This window comes from Anser cygnoides, chromosome 2, assembly GCF_040182565.1.
Source record: "Anser cygnoides isolate HZ-2024a breed goose chromosome 2, Taihu_goose_T2T_genome, whole genome shotgun sequence".
NCBI lineage: Eukaryota > Metazoa > Chordata > Aves > Anseriformes > Anatidae > Anser > Anser cygnoides.
In genome coordinates this window covers 26,783,949-26,799,902 of record NC_089874.1, presented here as the reverse complement: position 1 = coordinate 26,799,902, position 15,954 = coordinate 26,783,949, and the positions used below count along the sequence as shown (strand labels likewise).

The following is a 15,954-nucleotide window of genomic DNA, read 5'->3' as shown; positions in this document are numbered from 1 at the left end:
TAAGATCTTAAGCAGTCTGAAAGAACACATCAGTCTGCTGAATATGATATCCAGAAAAATGCAAGTTCTCATTTCAAAGGTAATACACACACACACACACACACTTATACATATATATGTATATAAATCTGTATGGCATATTTGCTATGCAGGCCTAGACTCCTTGTGAAGTTGTTTTTCAGTATAGCAAATTAGAAAAACATGCCCAGAATTAAAGGTTACTTAATCGGGTTGAAGCAGTAACTTCAATTCCAGCAACTCCCTCCCACTATGTTACATCTGATAATGTACCCAAGTCCAAACATAAACTTAGTTCAAAAAGATGTTTGGTCCTTGAATGTAAAATGACACTTAGCTTACACAATTAGCCAGGTAATACATATCCTTCCAAGAGAAGCAATTTTTACCGCAGTATAATCTGCATTTTACTAATCTCTGATTGTTAAGTTTTACTTGCTGAAACTTTTCCATATGGTGTTTTGAATGCCACTGTCCTGTATTTAATTACCACAGAAGGATATTAATAAAGACGCTGGAAATTTGGCCCAAGCCCTGTTCCACCATTTGGATAGCTTGATGGAGATAGAACCAATGAGCAGAACATTTCTGTCGATATCAGGCTGTGCCACTTCACACAGAAAAGCAGTGGCAAAAGAGGAGTAAAAAGACCTAACGAAATAAAACATCCAACTATTTTTGAATTGTTTACAGACTTTCAAAACAGCATGGTCATAAAGTACCATTGAGTGAGGGGAAATACTGGTTTGCTAACCTAAAGGACAGTCAAACAGGAGTTGGTGGAGTAATCCTTGTAATCGAGACAGTTTTCATCAAGCTGTAAGATGCATGCCCAGAAATGCATGTTGTACTTAGGAATTTTACAGGCAAAACATGATATTGAGCAGAGCCAAGGCAACAGTAGGCAGCTTGGAGTACAGAGGATGCGAGGAAGCTAACGTGGGTGGGAAAGCATATGTTGCTGCCTGGATGAGGAAGTGGTACACCACAGTTACTTCATAAGTGCAAGGGTTTTATAAACTAAATCTCTTAGGGACTGTTTTAAATAGACAAAGAATGACACGCAGTCCCTGACAGGCTTGCAGTATTGTTAAAGAGGGCTGGATGCCTTCTAAAAACACTGGACTGCCACTTGTACTTTTTCCAAAAATGCTTATTTTTAACTTCAACCTCTTCATATAAACAGTGGGCAGATGCGTCATGTAGTAAACTCTGTTTTGTCTAGCGTGAAATTAATGGCTTCCTCCGTCTTACCTGACAATGGAAAACATATTCTGGTGTGGTTTTCTTGAACTTCATGTTCCATACCAAGGCTACCCCATCAGGCTCATGCGGAGCATCTTCATTATTGTTATAAGATGCAACCATCAACTCGGGGTACTAGAAAAAAAAGGAAAAGAGAATGAAATAAGCTGGATGATGAAGAAGCTGTGCAAAATCAGATGAGAGAGAAATAATCTCACACTACATATGGAATATCTGGTTTTAATTATAACACGTACTATTTAGCTACATTTTGTTTTTCTATTTTACTCGTCCTTGATGTCCTTAAAGCCCCTTGCTCTTTAACAGTTATTCTCACATACCACAAAGGTAACATTATTTTCTGTGGATAATTCTCAGAAAAGACGACTAAAAGGATATTCATAAAAGGGAAAGCAAAGCAAAGAATTTGGTTAAGAGGAAAAATCAGAAGGTTTGAGCAATTTTCTTAAGCATTTCTTCAGGGACAAACCATTGTCTTAATTGATTTTGATAACAAAACCAGTATGAGTACAGCACTGGCTTGCTCTTATTCTGAAATTCACGATTCTTCAGCATCCCTGAAAACTATTCTTTCTTGTTTCACTATGCACTCCTCCAATTCACTTATACATAGAATCGACTTAAAAGCTCTTCTTGAGCAAAACAAAACATTTTCCTCACAGAAGCTCAATTTTGCAAGATGCTGAGGTCATCTGGTAAAGCACAGGGTGACCTCAAATTCCACTGACTTAGTAAGACTGTTGCAAAATCAGATCCGTATTTTCTTGTACAGCCATTATCTACTGATGTATATAAGCAGATACACACCACACATATGTATTTGCTGTTTATATATACATATATACACGTGATATCATATATGAAACATCAGTATTTCACGCTCTGTTGATGACCTTGTGTTGTTTTGAAACACCACAAACAAAACTAGAAAAAGAACAGCAAGTCTGAAGTATCACTCATAGAATACTATTGACTTGATAATAGTTACACTGGGATTCTGTCCCACACAGCCTAACCTAATCCTGCTGAAACATTTGCTAAGACAAAATCATGTTTAAACTTGGCAGAAAGGAGTTACGTTATGCACACTTCACAGCCTTCTGCACAATGGGCACTTCTGCAGTATATTCTGGGCTCTTTTCAAATATTTCAAGTCTCCTTTTCAGCTCACGGCAGCAAAGAAATAACACTTTGCCCCCCAAAACAAAACGGTTACTTTCTGCTGGTACAACAGCACCCAGTTCCCTGTATTTCTGACACTCCGCACCTCTGGTAACCTCTGTCCTTCCCTCTAAATAACCCACACATAGGCATGGACCTTATGGCGCGTTTGGAGCAGAGCACGTGGATCCTGGCAGCCCAATAAGCCAGCAGCCCACGCTCACAGGACCCACACCCTCCTCTTGTAAACTAGGAATGCTTTCCCTCGAAATTTCCCAATGATGCCTACAAATCATTTTCTCTGCCTTTCCCAGGTAAGTTCCTGCCAAACCATTCCCCACTTCATAGGGGAAACATGCAGCTGGTAGATGTAGAGGAAGTGGGACAAAGGAATTGCCAGTGGTGCTACTGGGAGCTATGAATTTGGTCCACACCAGGCATTTTAGAAATTACAAAAGCCCCTTTATATCATTATCAGTGGGGTTGGACACCCTCTGATCTCAAAATCCATTTGGATGAAATAATGCACGCAGCTGTAATTTTTGCCATCAGCAGCTCTTCTTTCCCACTTTGGGTACACTTCCATGGATAATACATCACGGAGCTGATGATTTTTCTATTCAAAGTCATCGTTCCCTATAAGACCTGAGCCAGGTTCCAGACTCATGGGTGGGAGAACCAGCAACAGCATGTGGCACCAAAGCTGCCTCTTCCCCTTTTTGGAAAAAGGGGGCTCTGACTGAGTGGTACCTAGATCCTACCAGACCCTGGCTGGTGGCACAGCTCGTAAGGGCACCCAAACCACTTGTATGGGATTTGGAGCATGCGCCAGACCAACTACCTCTTCTCCCTCCTCCAGAACTGAGGCAGACCTGAGAGTAGTTCAATCCCACACCTGCTGGCACAACCTCTCCAGACACCTCCCCGGCAGCCTGCCCACCACTGCTCTCACCCCATCTGGGCACCCTCTTCTCTCCCACGACGGGGATTGCAACCACTTCAGAACAGTCAGCTTAGCTCCTTCTTTGAACCTTCTCATCCCAGCCTGGCCCCGGTCCAAGTAAACAGCGTGTGCAGAAGGCTTTTGCCAGTGCATCTCATTTTTACCAAGCAGGTTAGCTACCGCCGGCGCCAGCAGCTGAGCCCACGGTTTCGCAGGAGCAGTGACCCTGGCAGGCAGAAGCGACAAGCCAGCACCAGCAGCCAGCCAGGCTGTCTGACCTGCTCTGAAGCACCACTTCGCAGGCACTTTGGGGCTTGTTCATGCTTCTAGAGAGTTTACCGAGCACGTTCAGGTGCTCACTGACTCAAATCTTGCCGGCCTATACGTAGGTTTTGCGATCACAGTTTGTGCATCGGGCTGGAAATGCAGTTTCAACTCCACGCAGATGGCGGGGTCATACCTAGCTGGGCAGCAGCACTAAGAAGCTTTCTGCTTTACAGAAACAGAGCCAAGTGCAGCACCACAAATCCGTGCTGGCAATGCAACCTCGACGCTTTTCTCAATCAGCTTGCACTTAGAGCTTTCTGCTCCTCGCTGGGTGCCTGTCTGCCCTGCCACTGCAGCTGAGAACGGCGTGGGAATGCTGCTGTGTGAAAAAGCATTCAAGGCTGCTGCCTGCGAGTCGAGAGGGACACGGCAATAACCCCGAGGCTGCGGCTTTCCTGACTTTAGGCAAGCTAAGTTACCTCCTCGCAGACAAAGCAAGGTGTTCCCACGCTCTGTTTACACTCGCTCTGTTGGGCCTTTCCCTTAGATCCTTGATGAAGGATTTAGGCCATTTTCCCTTTGCTCTGCGAAAGAATCAAGGGGCTGGTGGGTCAGCTTTAATGGTATGAATGATCCCACATGTTCGGGGCCATATTTTACACGTGACTCGGAACAGAAAAACTTGTTTAATCAATGCATCGAGCTCCTTTGTTTGATTAAGCTTCTATTCGCCTCCGGGATGTTTTGCAGCGGCAGTTCTATCGCAGAAAATTGAGCAATGCGCTCTGCAGTTCCCATGATTATTCAAGCTGTCCTTTGGCAAACTGGACACTGCCGCGGCCTGCAGAGTGTGCAAGAGGAGCTGGTGGTTAGGTAAAATGCCACTGCACACCTCGAAGCAGGCAGGAGAAGCCACCGCGCCTCCTCCCAGGCTGGCAGGGGGTGGCGCGGAGGAGCCCCCGGCGTGCGGGAGCCCCCATGGTGGAGAAACCCCCGTGGGGTGCCAGGGAGCTGAGTGTGAGGAGTTAACGGAGGGGAAGGCAGGAGGGGCCACCCTGGAACAAAGAGGTGGGAAGCAGAACATGCCTGTGTGCCCCAGGGGCTGAGCAATTACATTTGGCAGTGCTCTTCTGAGGCGGCTTTTTTTCTTGCTGCCCTGGGAATACAGTAAGAGCTGCCTGTTAGGAAAATATCAGATAAGAATTCCATGTAATTTCCAGCCCCTGAACAAGTGAACAACCTAAGATAAGTGTTTCCTCAGGCTTATATTTGATTTCTGTGGAAATCCATATGTGCTTAAAGGCCACCCACATCACACCAGCACATACCTGTTGTTAAGCTGATATTTTGTATGAAAGCAAACGGATAAATCCTTCATTTCGCACACGGGGCATGAGCTGGATGTCACAAGCAGCCTCTCTGCACACACGGAAGAGGCTGCGGCTGGCTGTTGGGCACACAGCCCCGGTCAGACTGCAAGGCCTGCACAGCACACCAGCGATGCTCACGCTCCTGCCCTCCCTCCTTCCTGCCACCTCCTTCATACAGTCCACTGCCACCTCCCCTGAGAAGCTCCCGGGGGGATGGAAGGAGCCCAGCTGCCATTTTGAGGGGAAGGAGAGAGCAATGAATGAAGAATCACTATGCTACTCATCCTTTTCCCCAGCTCATACTTGGCCTTCAACACCCTCCTTGTCCCCAGGCGTATCTAACAGGGTGCAGAAAGAGCAACGTCTTCCACAATTAGGCTAAGCACAGCTTGCCCTTAGCTCTGTGCTAAGGACCCTGGAGTAGCAGCTCCCTGGGTTCCTCCCCAAGGAAACTGCGTGCTTTGCTCCAGGCTGGCACCTAGGAACAGGCTGACAGGGATGGTGCAGAGGGGATGATGGCAGCTGGAGAGAAACTGCGACCAAATGAATTTGACGTTCGGTCAAACCGTGACCCGTGGTGATGTGTGCGTACTAACACCAGCTCTCCAATGGAGTAACTGATTAACCTGATCTCTGTGCCCTGCTGATGGGGCTGTACTGGCTTTGGGAAGCTTAAGCAGCTCTCTAGCCAGTTTTCGTTTGCAATACGACAACGCTTTGTAGTGCACAGAACCTGGAAACCTTCCAGGCGTGTTACTTTAGGGTGCTGCCTGGGCAGCTGCAGTCTTGTCTTTCATAGCTTGAAGAGAGGACCCAGCATTTTTAGAAAGATGTTTTTTCAGCCTTTTCAAGTTGTTCATGTACTGAACAACTGTTGAAGTTGTTCAGTTGATCATATTTTGGGTTTTAGTATATTAAAATATATATTTAGTATATTAAAATATATTTAGTATATTAACATATATTCCTCCTCACTTTTATTTTTATATATTATTATGTATATTATTATTATTATTTACCTAATTATTTTTAATTGGATTAATTTTAAAACTTTTGCCCTAAAAGGAATTCCATGTGCTGAAGGAGTGGAGGGAGGAGGAAAAAAGGAGAGTTTCTTAGTCTTGTTAGGTTTGTTAACCTATAGTTTTAATACAAAGTCCTGATTTTGAAGATCAAGTAACATATACAAAAATGACAACTTCATTACTGCCCCCTACTCTTCGTTATGGAGAAACATGCATTTGCTCACTTAGTGCCCTGCTGTTAGCTAAGAAATAACATTATACTCTGCAGAACGAGTGGCAAAATTATACTGGCCATATTTTTTCAGGGAGAAGTTGGAAGCTATATAGAAATGTATCTCCCGGCTTCACATCTTACCTGAAGAGACCAGTCCATACAGGTGACGACACGATGCTTTGACCAATGCTCATCATAGAACTGACGATTAAAGGAAAGGTTGGCTCCTGCTTGAACATCTCTGTGAATCCAAACAAAGTGACACTTTTTTGAAGAAGCAGTGTTCAAATGCTGTAAAAATCAATGCAAAAGTTTCTGACTACTTTAATCTCTACCCAGCCTGCAGAAGTCTGCCACCTTCATTTAATTGGTTTCACTGACAGTCTTGCACAGAGTAGTGACTTTGGACCATGGAACAGATTTACACGTATTTCACAAAACCAGATTTCTTTATATCTACTGCCTTCCTGTCTCCTTTCTGGCTGCCTCTTCTGGGACACCCTGGGACACCCCTGCCACCTTTGTCTCTCAGGACCTGGCATTCAGCACCCCCTTTTCTGAATCTTCACATCTAAGCTATAATCAGAATTCTCTCATTTTTGACTCCTGAAACCATGAAGTTACAGCATCTCCTCCTGGCCATGGAGATGGCAAATGCTTTCTGGCACCACTAGGATCTGCTGAAGCTCAGTGCAGGGATGCATTTAGCTGGTCGCAGAGGTGGTGCTCTGGAATAACCACCAGTAACTTTAACACACAACACAGGTCCTGATTTGCCACGAGGCTTCAATGAATACGCAGCTGCTGAAACCTAAATACTTCCTCTTTTACTAAGAAGTTTTGCTTCTTGTATCCCCTATAAACTGCAGAATATGCAACCTGTCACCTCCAGTCTTATGTATTTAGATTGCAGACACGTTGGGACACCATCATTTTCACCCACACAGTGCATAGCATAGCAGGATCCATTACAGACCTGATGCAGTAGTATGATATAAACAACAATAATTTGCTTTTGTAAAAATACCGTGACACAAGCACACAGATGTACACCACCGGAATGCACATCTACATATCCATGTGTACACACACATTTCTATGTTTCAATTATTCATATTTTTCTTCAGAATTTGAAATTTAATCAAAAAAAAAAACAAAAAAATAAACCATCTGAGTAACACTTTAAAGAAAAAAAAAAACACACCACAACACAGTGATAAAGCACAAAGCTATTTTACAAAATAATTTAGGCTGACAAAGTGACCCAGGACTTGAAGGAGAGGTTTTACCCGTTTCTTAACTATAAAAATGTTTAGTTTAGTTTCAAAATTAAGGTTTCTTGGCATTGAAATTCCTTTTCTTTTTTTTTAAGCTTATTTTACAAAAGCAAACAAAACCCAAACTGACCCATCTTTCTCTTCTACATCTCTGCCACTGTAGTCAAAGAATATGTCTGAATCTTCAGCCAAAGCTCGCTCAATTACACGTATTGTCCGGTCAAAAAATATCAGGAATTCTTCTGAATGGAGAACTTGCTGTTTTTCTTCTTCTGTCAGTTCTCTGGGAGGAGCTTGGAAAACGAAAAGATGTAGTTAAGAGTATGACATTTCACTCCTTTCCAAATGAATCAACATCTTCAGTGAGTTTCTTTAGACAGGAAAGCTTGCTGTAGTACTGTCAAGACAAAAATTAAAGCTTTACTCTTAAAATCATGACTAAGATTTTTTTCAGTATGTTTAAACATAGTCCTGTATGTTCCCAGAATGTAGCATTTACACAGAAGAGATCCTATATCTCACGTATTTATTATTCTGAAATGGAAAATACTTAAAGCCCCAGATTAAATAAACGCAGCGTTCCTATTTCAGGAAATCTCTGCCTGACGTTTAGGCAATACCTAACTTGAAAAAGCAGAACACTTATATAACAGGGGACCTGTCAGAGGAGCCAAAGATAAAATAATCTTCTCAATTTATACCGCACTTCTTTGTATTAAAAGGGCTCTCATAATCTCTCCCTTCACTTCTTCCAGTTTCTTCTTGGTGTCACTGATAAATTCTGTCCTTGCTTTAGAGCTGTTGTAAGGCGATGAAGTAAATAACTGAAGATATCCTCTAAGGCAGCAAAATCTAAAGCGGCTGACCAAACCCCATTTTCTTCCAGGCAGATTTATTCCTTGCAAAGCAATCCTAAGAGCCAGAGCAACAAGTGTCACCGAGCCTTGGCCAGGGCTGCCCCGGAGGGGTGGGAGCTGCCTCAGGCTGCAGGCCAGGGAAGCTCACGTCCCCGTGCACGGGGCAGGATGAAGTTGCTCCTTTACACATACGCAGAGAGGTATGTGTGAAATTCCAAAGGGGTATTGCCAGTATGACCCTTCATCTGAAAAAATTCAGGATGCACCAGTTTCACCTCTCCATCAGTTTTACGACCTGGTGGGAAATTACAACTAAAACGTGAGCAACTGTGGGAAGGTAAGTTGGGATGCTGCCCTATACTGCAAAACCGTTCTCAATCACACTAGCAGGGTCAAACTGGTACGGTAGCAAAGTTGTGTATCAATTATGCCTTTGCCTACCTGTGATTTTAAACAATCATTTTAGCTGTATTTCAGAGACATTTATATTTCAAAAAATGCCATGAGTATCTCTGCAGTTACACCAAACCAACCTTGCAGCTGTGTCACATTTCCAGCCTGAAGAGCTCTGCTGGCATCATAGGAATTATGCTAACAAGGAACACTGCTCCAAATTCATAATTAGGTACACAAACATCACTCAGTAAACAGACAGATTTATTGCAAAATTACAGAGACTTGTACTTAGAGTTTAACTGGTGACCAAAGGTCTCCCGCATTTGGCCTCGCACTACAGATTTGAGGTGTTTACTTTTGAAAGTGACCTTGCAGTCTCCCTAGGCCATACTGGGCTAAAATACCAGCAGCCAAAAAGGATAATTCAGCACAGTGCCTCAGAGAACACCCAGCATACATTGAAGTTTAACTCCAAGCCCTGCTGTACCTTAACGTTTAATTAAATGCGGGGTGACACGGCTCAGAGCTGCACTTCGAAATTATTTCCCAGTTGCTGTGCTGTGCGGCACAGCTACCTCCAGGTGTCGGAGAGATGTAGCCCTTGCTTGCCATCCCATTTCCCCGCGGCTCACGCTAGGTTTTTGTGCTGACAGCTGCCTGAAGAGGCAGGAACTGGCTACGACTCCCCTGCCAGCTCCAGGGGCAAGGACGGATTCAAAGGAGCAACTACAGGCAGGAGCACTGGCACGGTAAAGCAGTTCTGCAGTGCTCAGCTCCCCCAGTTTTCAGGGTATTTGCTTTTAGAGCACTCCCTGTGGTTGGGACAGGCTGTTATTACCATGTTTAGGTTTGTCTAACCTCGTCAAAGCTTTCGCTCTAATAGACAAAATCTCTGCACTTCATCCAGTCTAAATAGAGAGGGTAGGAAAAATGCGAAAGGTAGAGGAGCAATTTGGCCCTCAGGAGACAGAGCAGCTTGGAAGTTAGAAACTTTAGGCTCTGACGATCTCCTATAGCTGTGGCCCTCTGCCTCCTGCCACCAGGTTAGGGGGCCCCGTGGAGCTCCACACATCCAGAGAAAATCTCCATTCCCCTGCGTGGTCCCCCTGAGTAGAAGAGCAACAATTACCAAGGCAGGAGCACAATTTGCCTCTAAGTGCTTTAGACAGAAGCAATACATGTGAAAAAAGAGAAAAAAAAAAAAAAAAAAAAGAATGACTAGCAAAAAAGTACAGGTTGACCTATTGCAGAATCCACTACTGAATAGGAATTGGCACTGAGGGAACTCATCTGGCAAGGAAGGCTGTAATGAGGCAATATCCCACTGTCACCACTAAAGCATCACTTTCCGAGAATCAAAGACAACAAGCATGACAATGCAGCAAAATGGCATAAAAGGGGAGCAAATAACTGCAACTGGAAAACTCACTTTAAACTGCTCCAAATGCTAAAAAGTATTCGCTAAATCAAATCCTCTCTACAGCCTGGAAATATAAATTTATTACTCGGTCATTTGCCCACTTGGATTGGCAAAGAAAATACAACCAAAAATCAATAGAAAGGGGAAAGGCAAAAAATAAACAGCTTGGGAGCCGTGGAGTGTTCACAAGCAATGGAGACACAAATGATTGCAGATATACCTCAGCAAAATCTCCCTAGCAGTTAGCAATGATCTGTGGGAGGCCAGCAGCCTATTAAACCCTCTTCGGCATCAGAAACACCTTGGCTAAAGTTTGTAGGGCATAAATCAGCTTACCTCATTCATCTGACTGACACACCAGATGCCCCCTGGCGATATTAAGCTTCATATTTTAACCTTATTTTCTTCTTTCATTCGTCTGCCTCTGAAGTTTTATTTGAGGCAATCTCTTACAAGAATGTTAACATCATTACTTTTTCCAGTGTAAAACATTTCTGTAACTACTGCAAATACATGGAGTATAAGCAAAAGAAAAAAAAAAAAGACAAGCTTGTTCTTTCAAATATGAAGATTTTCTAACCATTTATCTTGCAGAGCCACTTCCATTTTCCCCTTGTTCCTTTTTCCTGACTGTCCAGTACCTTGAATAAAATAAAAGAATCCATGTAATTTTCTGCAATTTCTCTTCCTATCTAGAGGCTTACAGTTACTTTGATCTCAGCTTTCAAGAGACACAGACTCTCTTCAAGGAAAACTACAAGAAATGTAAGTAGCTGATCAAAGTATTTTTTGTTTTGTTTTGTCACAGAGACCTATGTGATGTGACAATATCTCCAGAAATTCTAGGTAAGAATACAGCAATTGCCTTCAAATATCTGCTCTACCTAAAGTAAAAACCAAACAAACCACATCTAACCCTCCACGTCTAGCAAAGCCCGGTGTGATGCTTAGCTTACAGTCCCGTAAGTTACGTGCTTGTTGCCTGAAGTGCAATAAGAGCTCCCAGAAAGGAAGCCCCATACTGCACTCTCGTTTATGTTCAGCAGCTTTGTAATAAAGCTACCGTGCCCGTGCTCTGCTTCCTGGCTGGAGGAGCTGGACCGGTCCGGGGCCCTGCGCAGCTCGCTGCAGGAGATCCTGTGCTGCAGCCCACATGGGACCTCCGAGCTCTGCTGGACCCCAACAATGCCACCAGGCATCCCATCTGGCCATGGAGCCGCTGCAGTTTAGCCATGAGCAGGGTGCTGCCCCGCTGCCTCTGGAGCTCCCAGGTCACTCACATGTATTGAAGGAGCCCCGTACTCATTTGAATGTATAATATTGTACAAAATACGATGGAATTTACATTTAAAATAAAAACACTGTAAAGTTATATGTGCGCAGAGGACGCTGCTGGGGAAGGAGATGTAAGGTACATCCATAACAGGAGATATTGCATACTTGTGCACGAACAAAAAGACCTAGAATATGTAACAAAGATCAAACATGACATGAGAACAGCAGATTTATTCAACATTTGAGGGAAAAGAGAAAAGAAGAAAAAAAGATATAAAAGCATTTCCTTGCTTCGCTAGGAGCTAGGCTAAAAAAAATGCTCCAGTCTTGTTCTTATCTGACAGAAGCAGGACTGTAGTAAATACAACGTAAATAGTTGTGATAGGAGTGCTGGATCAAATTCACAAATATTTAAAAAAACAGGATTTGAGTCTTCTCCCAAGAGAACCGAAAGGATATTTAAAAAACAGAGAAAGACCCTCATTTAAGTAAGTACAATAGAATAGAAAAATATTCTCTTGCAGCCTAAGCAATTGTAAAAACCTGACAAAATATGTGAAGTGCATTAAAGACAAAAAAAAAAAAAAAAAGAACAGAAAGAGTAAGTGAATGAAAGAAAGGGTGAACTAATAAAAACAGTAAAGCAGGAAGCAGCCTTGTTATGAGCACAGAGATATAATGAGAGACAGAAGGAGATTAGTAAAAACCCTTTTAAGAGCTGCATTATTTCTTTTAGCGTGTATTTAAATCCACGTAAACTTCAGATGTGCTGACTACTGAGTACGGCAGAAATGCACAGCGTGAGAACCGCAAGGTGCTAATCGGCTCTCAGCAGCTTTTAGTCCCTGTCTCCCTGTGATCCTCCTGTTTTTCCTGTGCTTCTCACTTTCATGTCAGGCTTGATATATGCCATGTCTTAGTTTGATAGATGCCATGTCCTGGTTGTGTTAGGTTTACAACACAAGTCCCTGCATGGCACAATTTCTGAATGTATAAAGGGAGATTTCAAGGCATATTTAGGAGGTTTCCAATGCTGGAAAAGCAGAGTCTGGAGCCTTGAATTCAGAGCTTTGCCAGGCAGGGCTCCTACCACTGACTGAGCTTCTCTAGGGTCCGTGTGTGCTGAGCACCATCCCCTGAGCATGTCTGAGCTGAGCTACCAGCACGGATGGGCACTCCTGACCTAGCTGTGGCATTGACAGCAGCGAAACTGTGGCGTTGCAGTCTTACAAACCCCAGCAAGACTTCAGGGGCAAAACCAGCCACCTGCCTTGTTTCTCCCTTACTGATGCTTGCAAGATCGCAGCCATCTCCCCCACCTGCAGCACGGCCACACAAACCCTGTGCACACGTCCAGGGAGGGCACGGCGGGCCTTTGAAGCGGCGGATCCCAGCCTCCCCCATCACAAGCGAGTTTCTGTGGATATATCTACGGCTTCAGATAACTGCAGGCTGAGACCCACTTTCAAGACCCAGCCCGTCCCGCTGTTCATGTGGTTTCTACTGACACAAAGAGGCGCCTAAGGTGGAGCTCCGGAGCTCTCTGGCGGTGGAAAGCCCCATCCCACCCGATGCCACGATTCGGGACCAGTCTCTTGTTTACGTGGTCAGGAGCTGCTGGGAACGGGCAGGGCCCAGCCCGGTTCACCAGCAGGTATCCCACACTTGGCTCTTCCCAGCACAGAGGGAAGACCGTGAGCCTGAGACATGGGTGACAGCGGGCCGCCGCTGGGAAGAAACACGGCGGGGGACCAACTTTTCAGCAGCTGGCCTGCGAGGCCTTCACCTCCTGCTCCAGAAACGCTCTGCAGGGCTGGCTGCTCTGCCCCCTGTGCCTGCAGGGTGGCAAAATGCTGCCCCGTGGGGTCGTGCCAGGCAGGCTGCCCCATTGCAGGTGCGCTGTGTGCCTCGTGGTGACACTGGGACACGGCCAGCACCAGGCCATGCCCGACCAGCGGCCGCACGATCCCTCCCAGCCCGGCAGAGCAGCGCCGGGGCACACAGGGGGAAGACGAGGAAATTAAGCGTGCAATAAACGTCTGTAGAATTAAATGGGACTACCTATAAACCACAGAGAGAGAAAAAAAAAAATCACATTTCCTCTTAAAATACCATTATAAAAATAGAGCACTCCTGTCCTGTTGGCTTGGGGAGAGGGAGACGGAACGATCTTTGTTTTTCATCCTGACCTATTTTTGAGTTATTTTCATGAAAGAATTGTCTGCCTCTCTCTCCCAACACTTCTCTCTCCCATGGTTGTTTTTTTTTTTTTCCTTTTTTTTTTCTTTTTACACTCCTATAACTCAAAAAAGGCCATGCTGATTTTTTTTAATCTGTTAAAAATGTGCTCCCTGAGCTGAAACCAAATTTCAGCCCAGAGCAAATTTTTACGGCTGGGTTATAAATCCCTGAAAAACAGGATTCATAATGGAAGTGCTGACACAGCCTTAACTACTATATAGCAGTGTGAATGGCGCCACTATAATATCTATTAGAGATTCTTTAAAAAGTTTGCAAAATATTGTCTTGCCTTGCAGAGAAAAAGAAGCCAGAGTACTTAATGCCAACATAAACATGCTTTTAACCCATTATGTGCTAATTTGCAGAAAAGCTATTAATTCTGAGTAGGCACACAGAGTGCAGGACCGACAGGAAATGTTCTTCTAAACTCCTGTTTGACTTGTAACATGGTTTTAATCACTTCCATGAAACACAAATGATGGCTTCAAACTCTGAATGTTGCTCGGAACATGAGAAGGGTGATTACAACAGAGAGGAAAACAGGATTTTATTGGTGAAAGGGCTGAAGCCAACAGGGAGAGAGCTACACTAAATGCTAAAAATGGGACTCCGATCGCTGTCAATTTGGGGACAATTGCTTCATTTGATTCACAGCATTTAATGCTAGTCATCAGCATGCCACTATTTAATCTCTGTCATGACATGTACTGCAGGTCAAGTTCACTTTCTATCAGTGAATGAACATCCTTTCTTCTTCCTTGAACCCAGTCAAGTGTTAGCACCTCACAAAGCCGGTTCTGTTCAAACAAGCTGTGCCTTGCTTTTGCTTTCTGCAGTTCGTGTGTCAGGGACTAGTGCTAAACTAACCCTGTTCAGCTACTGCTCCCGTGGTCTGCCAGGCAGGGAAGGAAAGCACTTCCTCTAGACTAAAACACAGTGAAGAAATAGAAGATGTTGGAGATGGTGCTTGGTCAGCAAAGTATGTAAAACATTCACTTGAAAGCCCATGAAAAAGGAAAACAAAGCAGTAATGCATTTAGCTTTTTTCTTCTTTTCTTCCTACAGGAGTTTGTGCTTTCTCCCCAGCTATAAGCACTAGCATTATTTTTATGTGGCAATAAATGGGGATGGGATCAACTATTAGCTGAATACTACAGGGACATGAGCAACTCAGGACAGTGTGTAAGTGCAGAGGTATCAGCATTTATAGCTTCCTGTTGTTACTAAGAAAAGAGGTACTGTGCTAGGCCAGTGACTGCTAGAACCCATATATAAACTGCCCCCACTGTTTTGGGAGGAAAACTAATTTTTGGAAAAAGTTAGATTTTCTGTGCTGCCATGTCACTCGCTCATGTCTTCAGCCCTGCAGTTTTCTCAGGCATCTTCTGTGATGCCTGTTCCTGCTGTCCCCATTGCTCCCTTCTGCCCGCAGCAGCGGTGACTGAGAGCAGTGGGTGCAGCAGCAGGATGAAGGAGTGAGCTCTCCGCTCCGTATTTCTGTGAGACACAAATGAGCAATGAGCACTGCAGGGTTTAGGCATGGGTGATTTCCATGATGCTTTTAAAAGGCAAGAAAGATCAATTTATAATCAAAACAGTATGGCTAGTACTGTAACTCACATCAGTGTGTGAGGACAGTGAAACGTGGTCACTATACACCAGACTCTGATTTCTCTGACACCAATGTAAATCATGACAGACTCCCCTGGATGAGAAAGAAGTATCCACTGCTTATTCACAAACAATGACTTAATGGGCTTCTCTGTAAACCAACTCTATATTTTTGCCATACTATCTTGTGAAAAACAAAGCCAAGGTCACAGAATCATCCTGAAAATGCTCACCATAGCAAGAAGTGACTTAGGCCCTACCTGAGCAAGTAAGTTATCTTTCGAGAGGGTAAGCAGCATAGTGAAAAATCCTGGTAATAAAAAGCTAAGAAATGTTGGACAAGAAACTCATCTCCTCTCACACTGAATTTGCTGATATTTTTTGCTGATGTTATTTGCTGATAAAAGGTAAGTGTTGACCATGTAAAGTGATGCTGCCAATACTCTAGTAAATTCCCAAATGAGGAAGACCAAACTTTACATCCCTCTTCTAATTAGGAAAGATAGAATGGATCCAAGAGAAGCAAATGAGAGACACCCAGAACATCTAGAGTGTCCAGTGCTTGCATGCACCACTTTGACATAAGCCTGTACCAGAAAGAAGCTGTAACCTG

At 44.0% G+C, this 15,954-nt stretch overlaps 1 protein-coding gene across 7 annotated transcripts in view; it reads right to left on the bottom strand.

Annotated features, from left to right (window-relative positions):
- DYNC1I1 (dynein cytoplasmic 1 intermediate chain 1) overlaps positions 1-15,954 on the bottom strand; it is a 190,909-nt gene that overhangs the window by 73,410 nt on the left and 101,545 nt on the right. For all 7 annotated transcript variants that reach the window (XM_066991747.1, XM_066991745.1, XM_066991744.1 and 4 more), the window contains 3 exons: positions 7,672-7,834; positions 6,406-6,505; positions 1,273-1,398 (listed from right to left, as the gene is read on the bottom strand). In XM_066991747.1, coding sequence (XP_066847848.1) covers positions 1,273-1,398; positions 6,406-6,505; positions 7,672-7,834 — 389 coding nt within the window. The remainder of the gene's footprint in view (positions 1-1,272; positions 1,399-6,405; positions 6,506-7,671; positions 7,835-15,954) is intronic.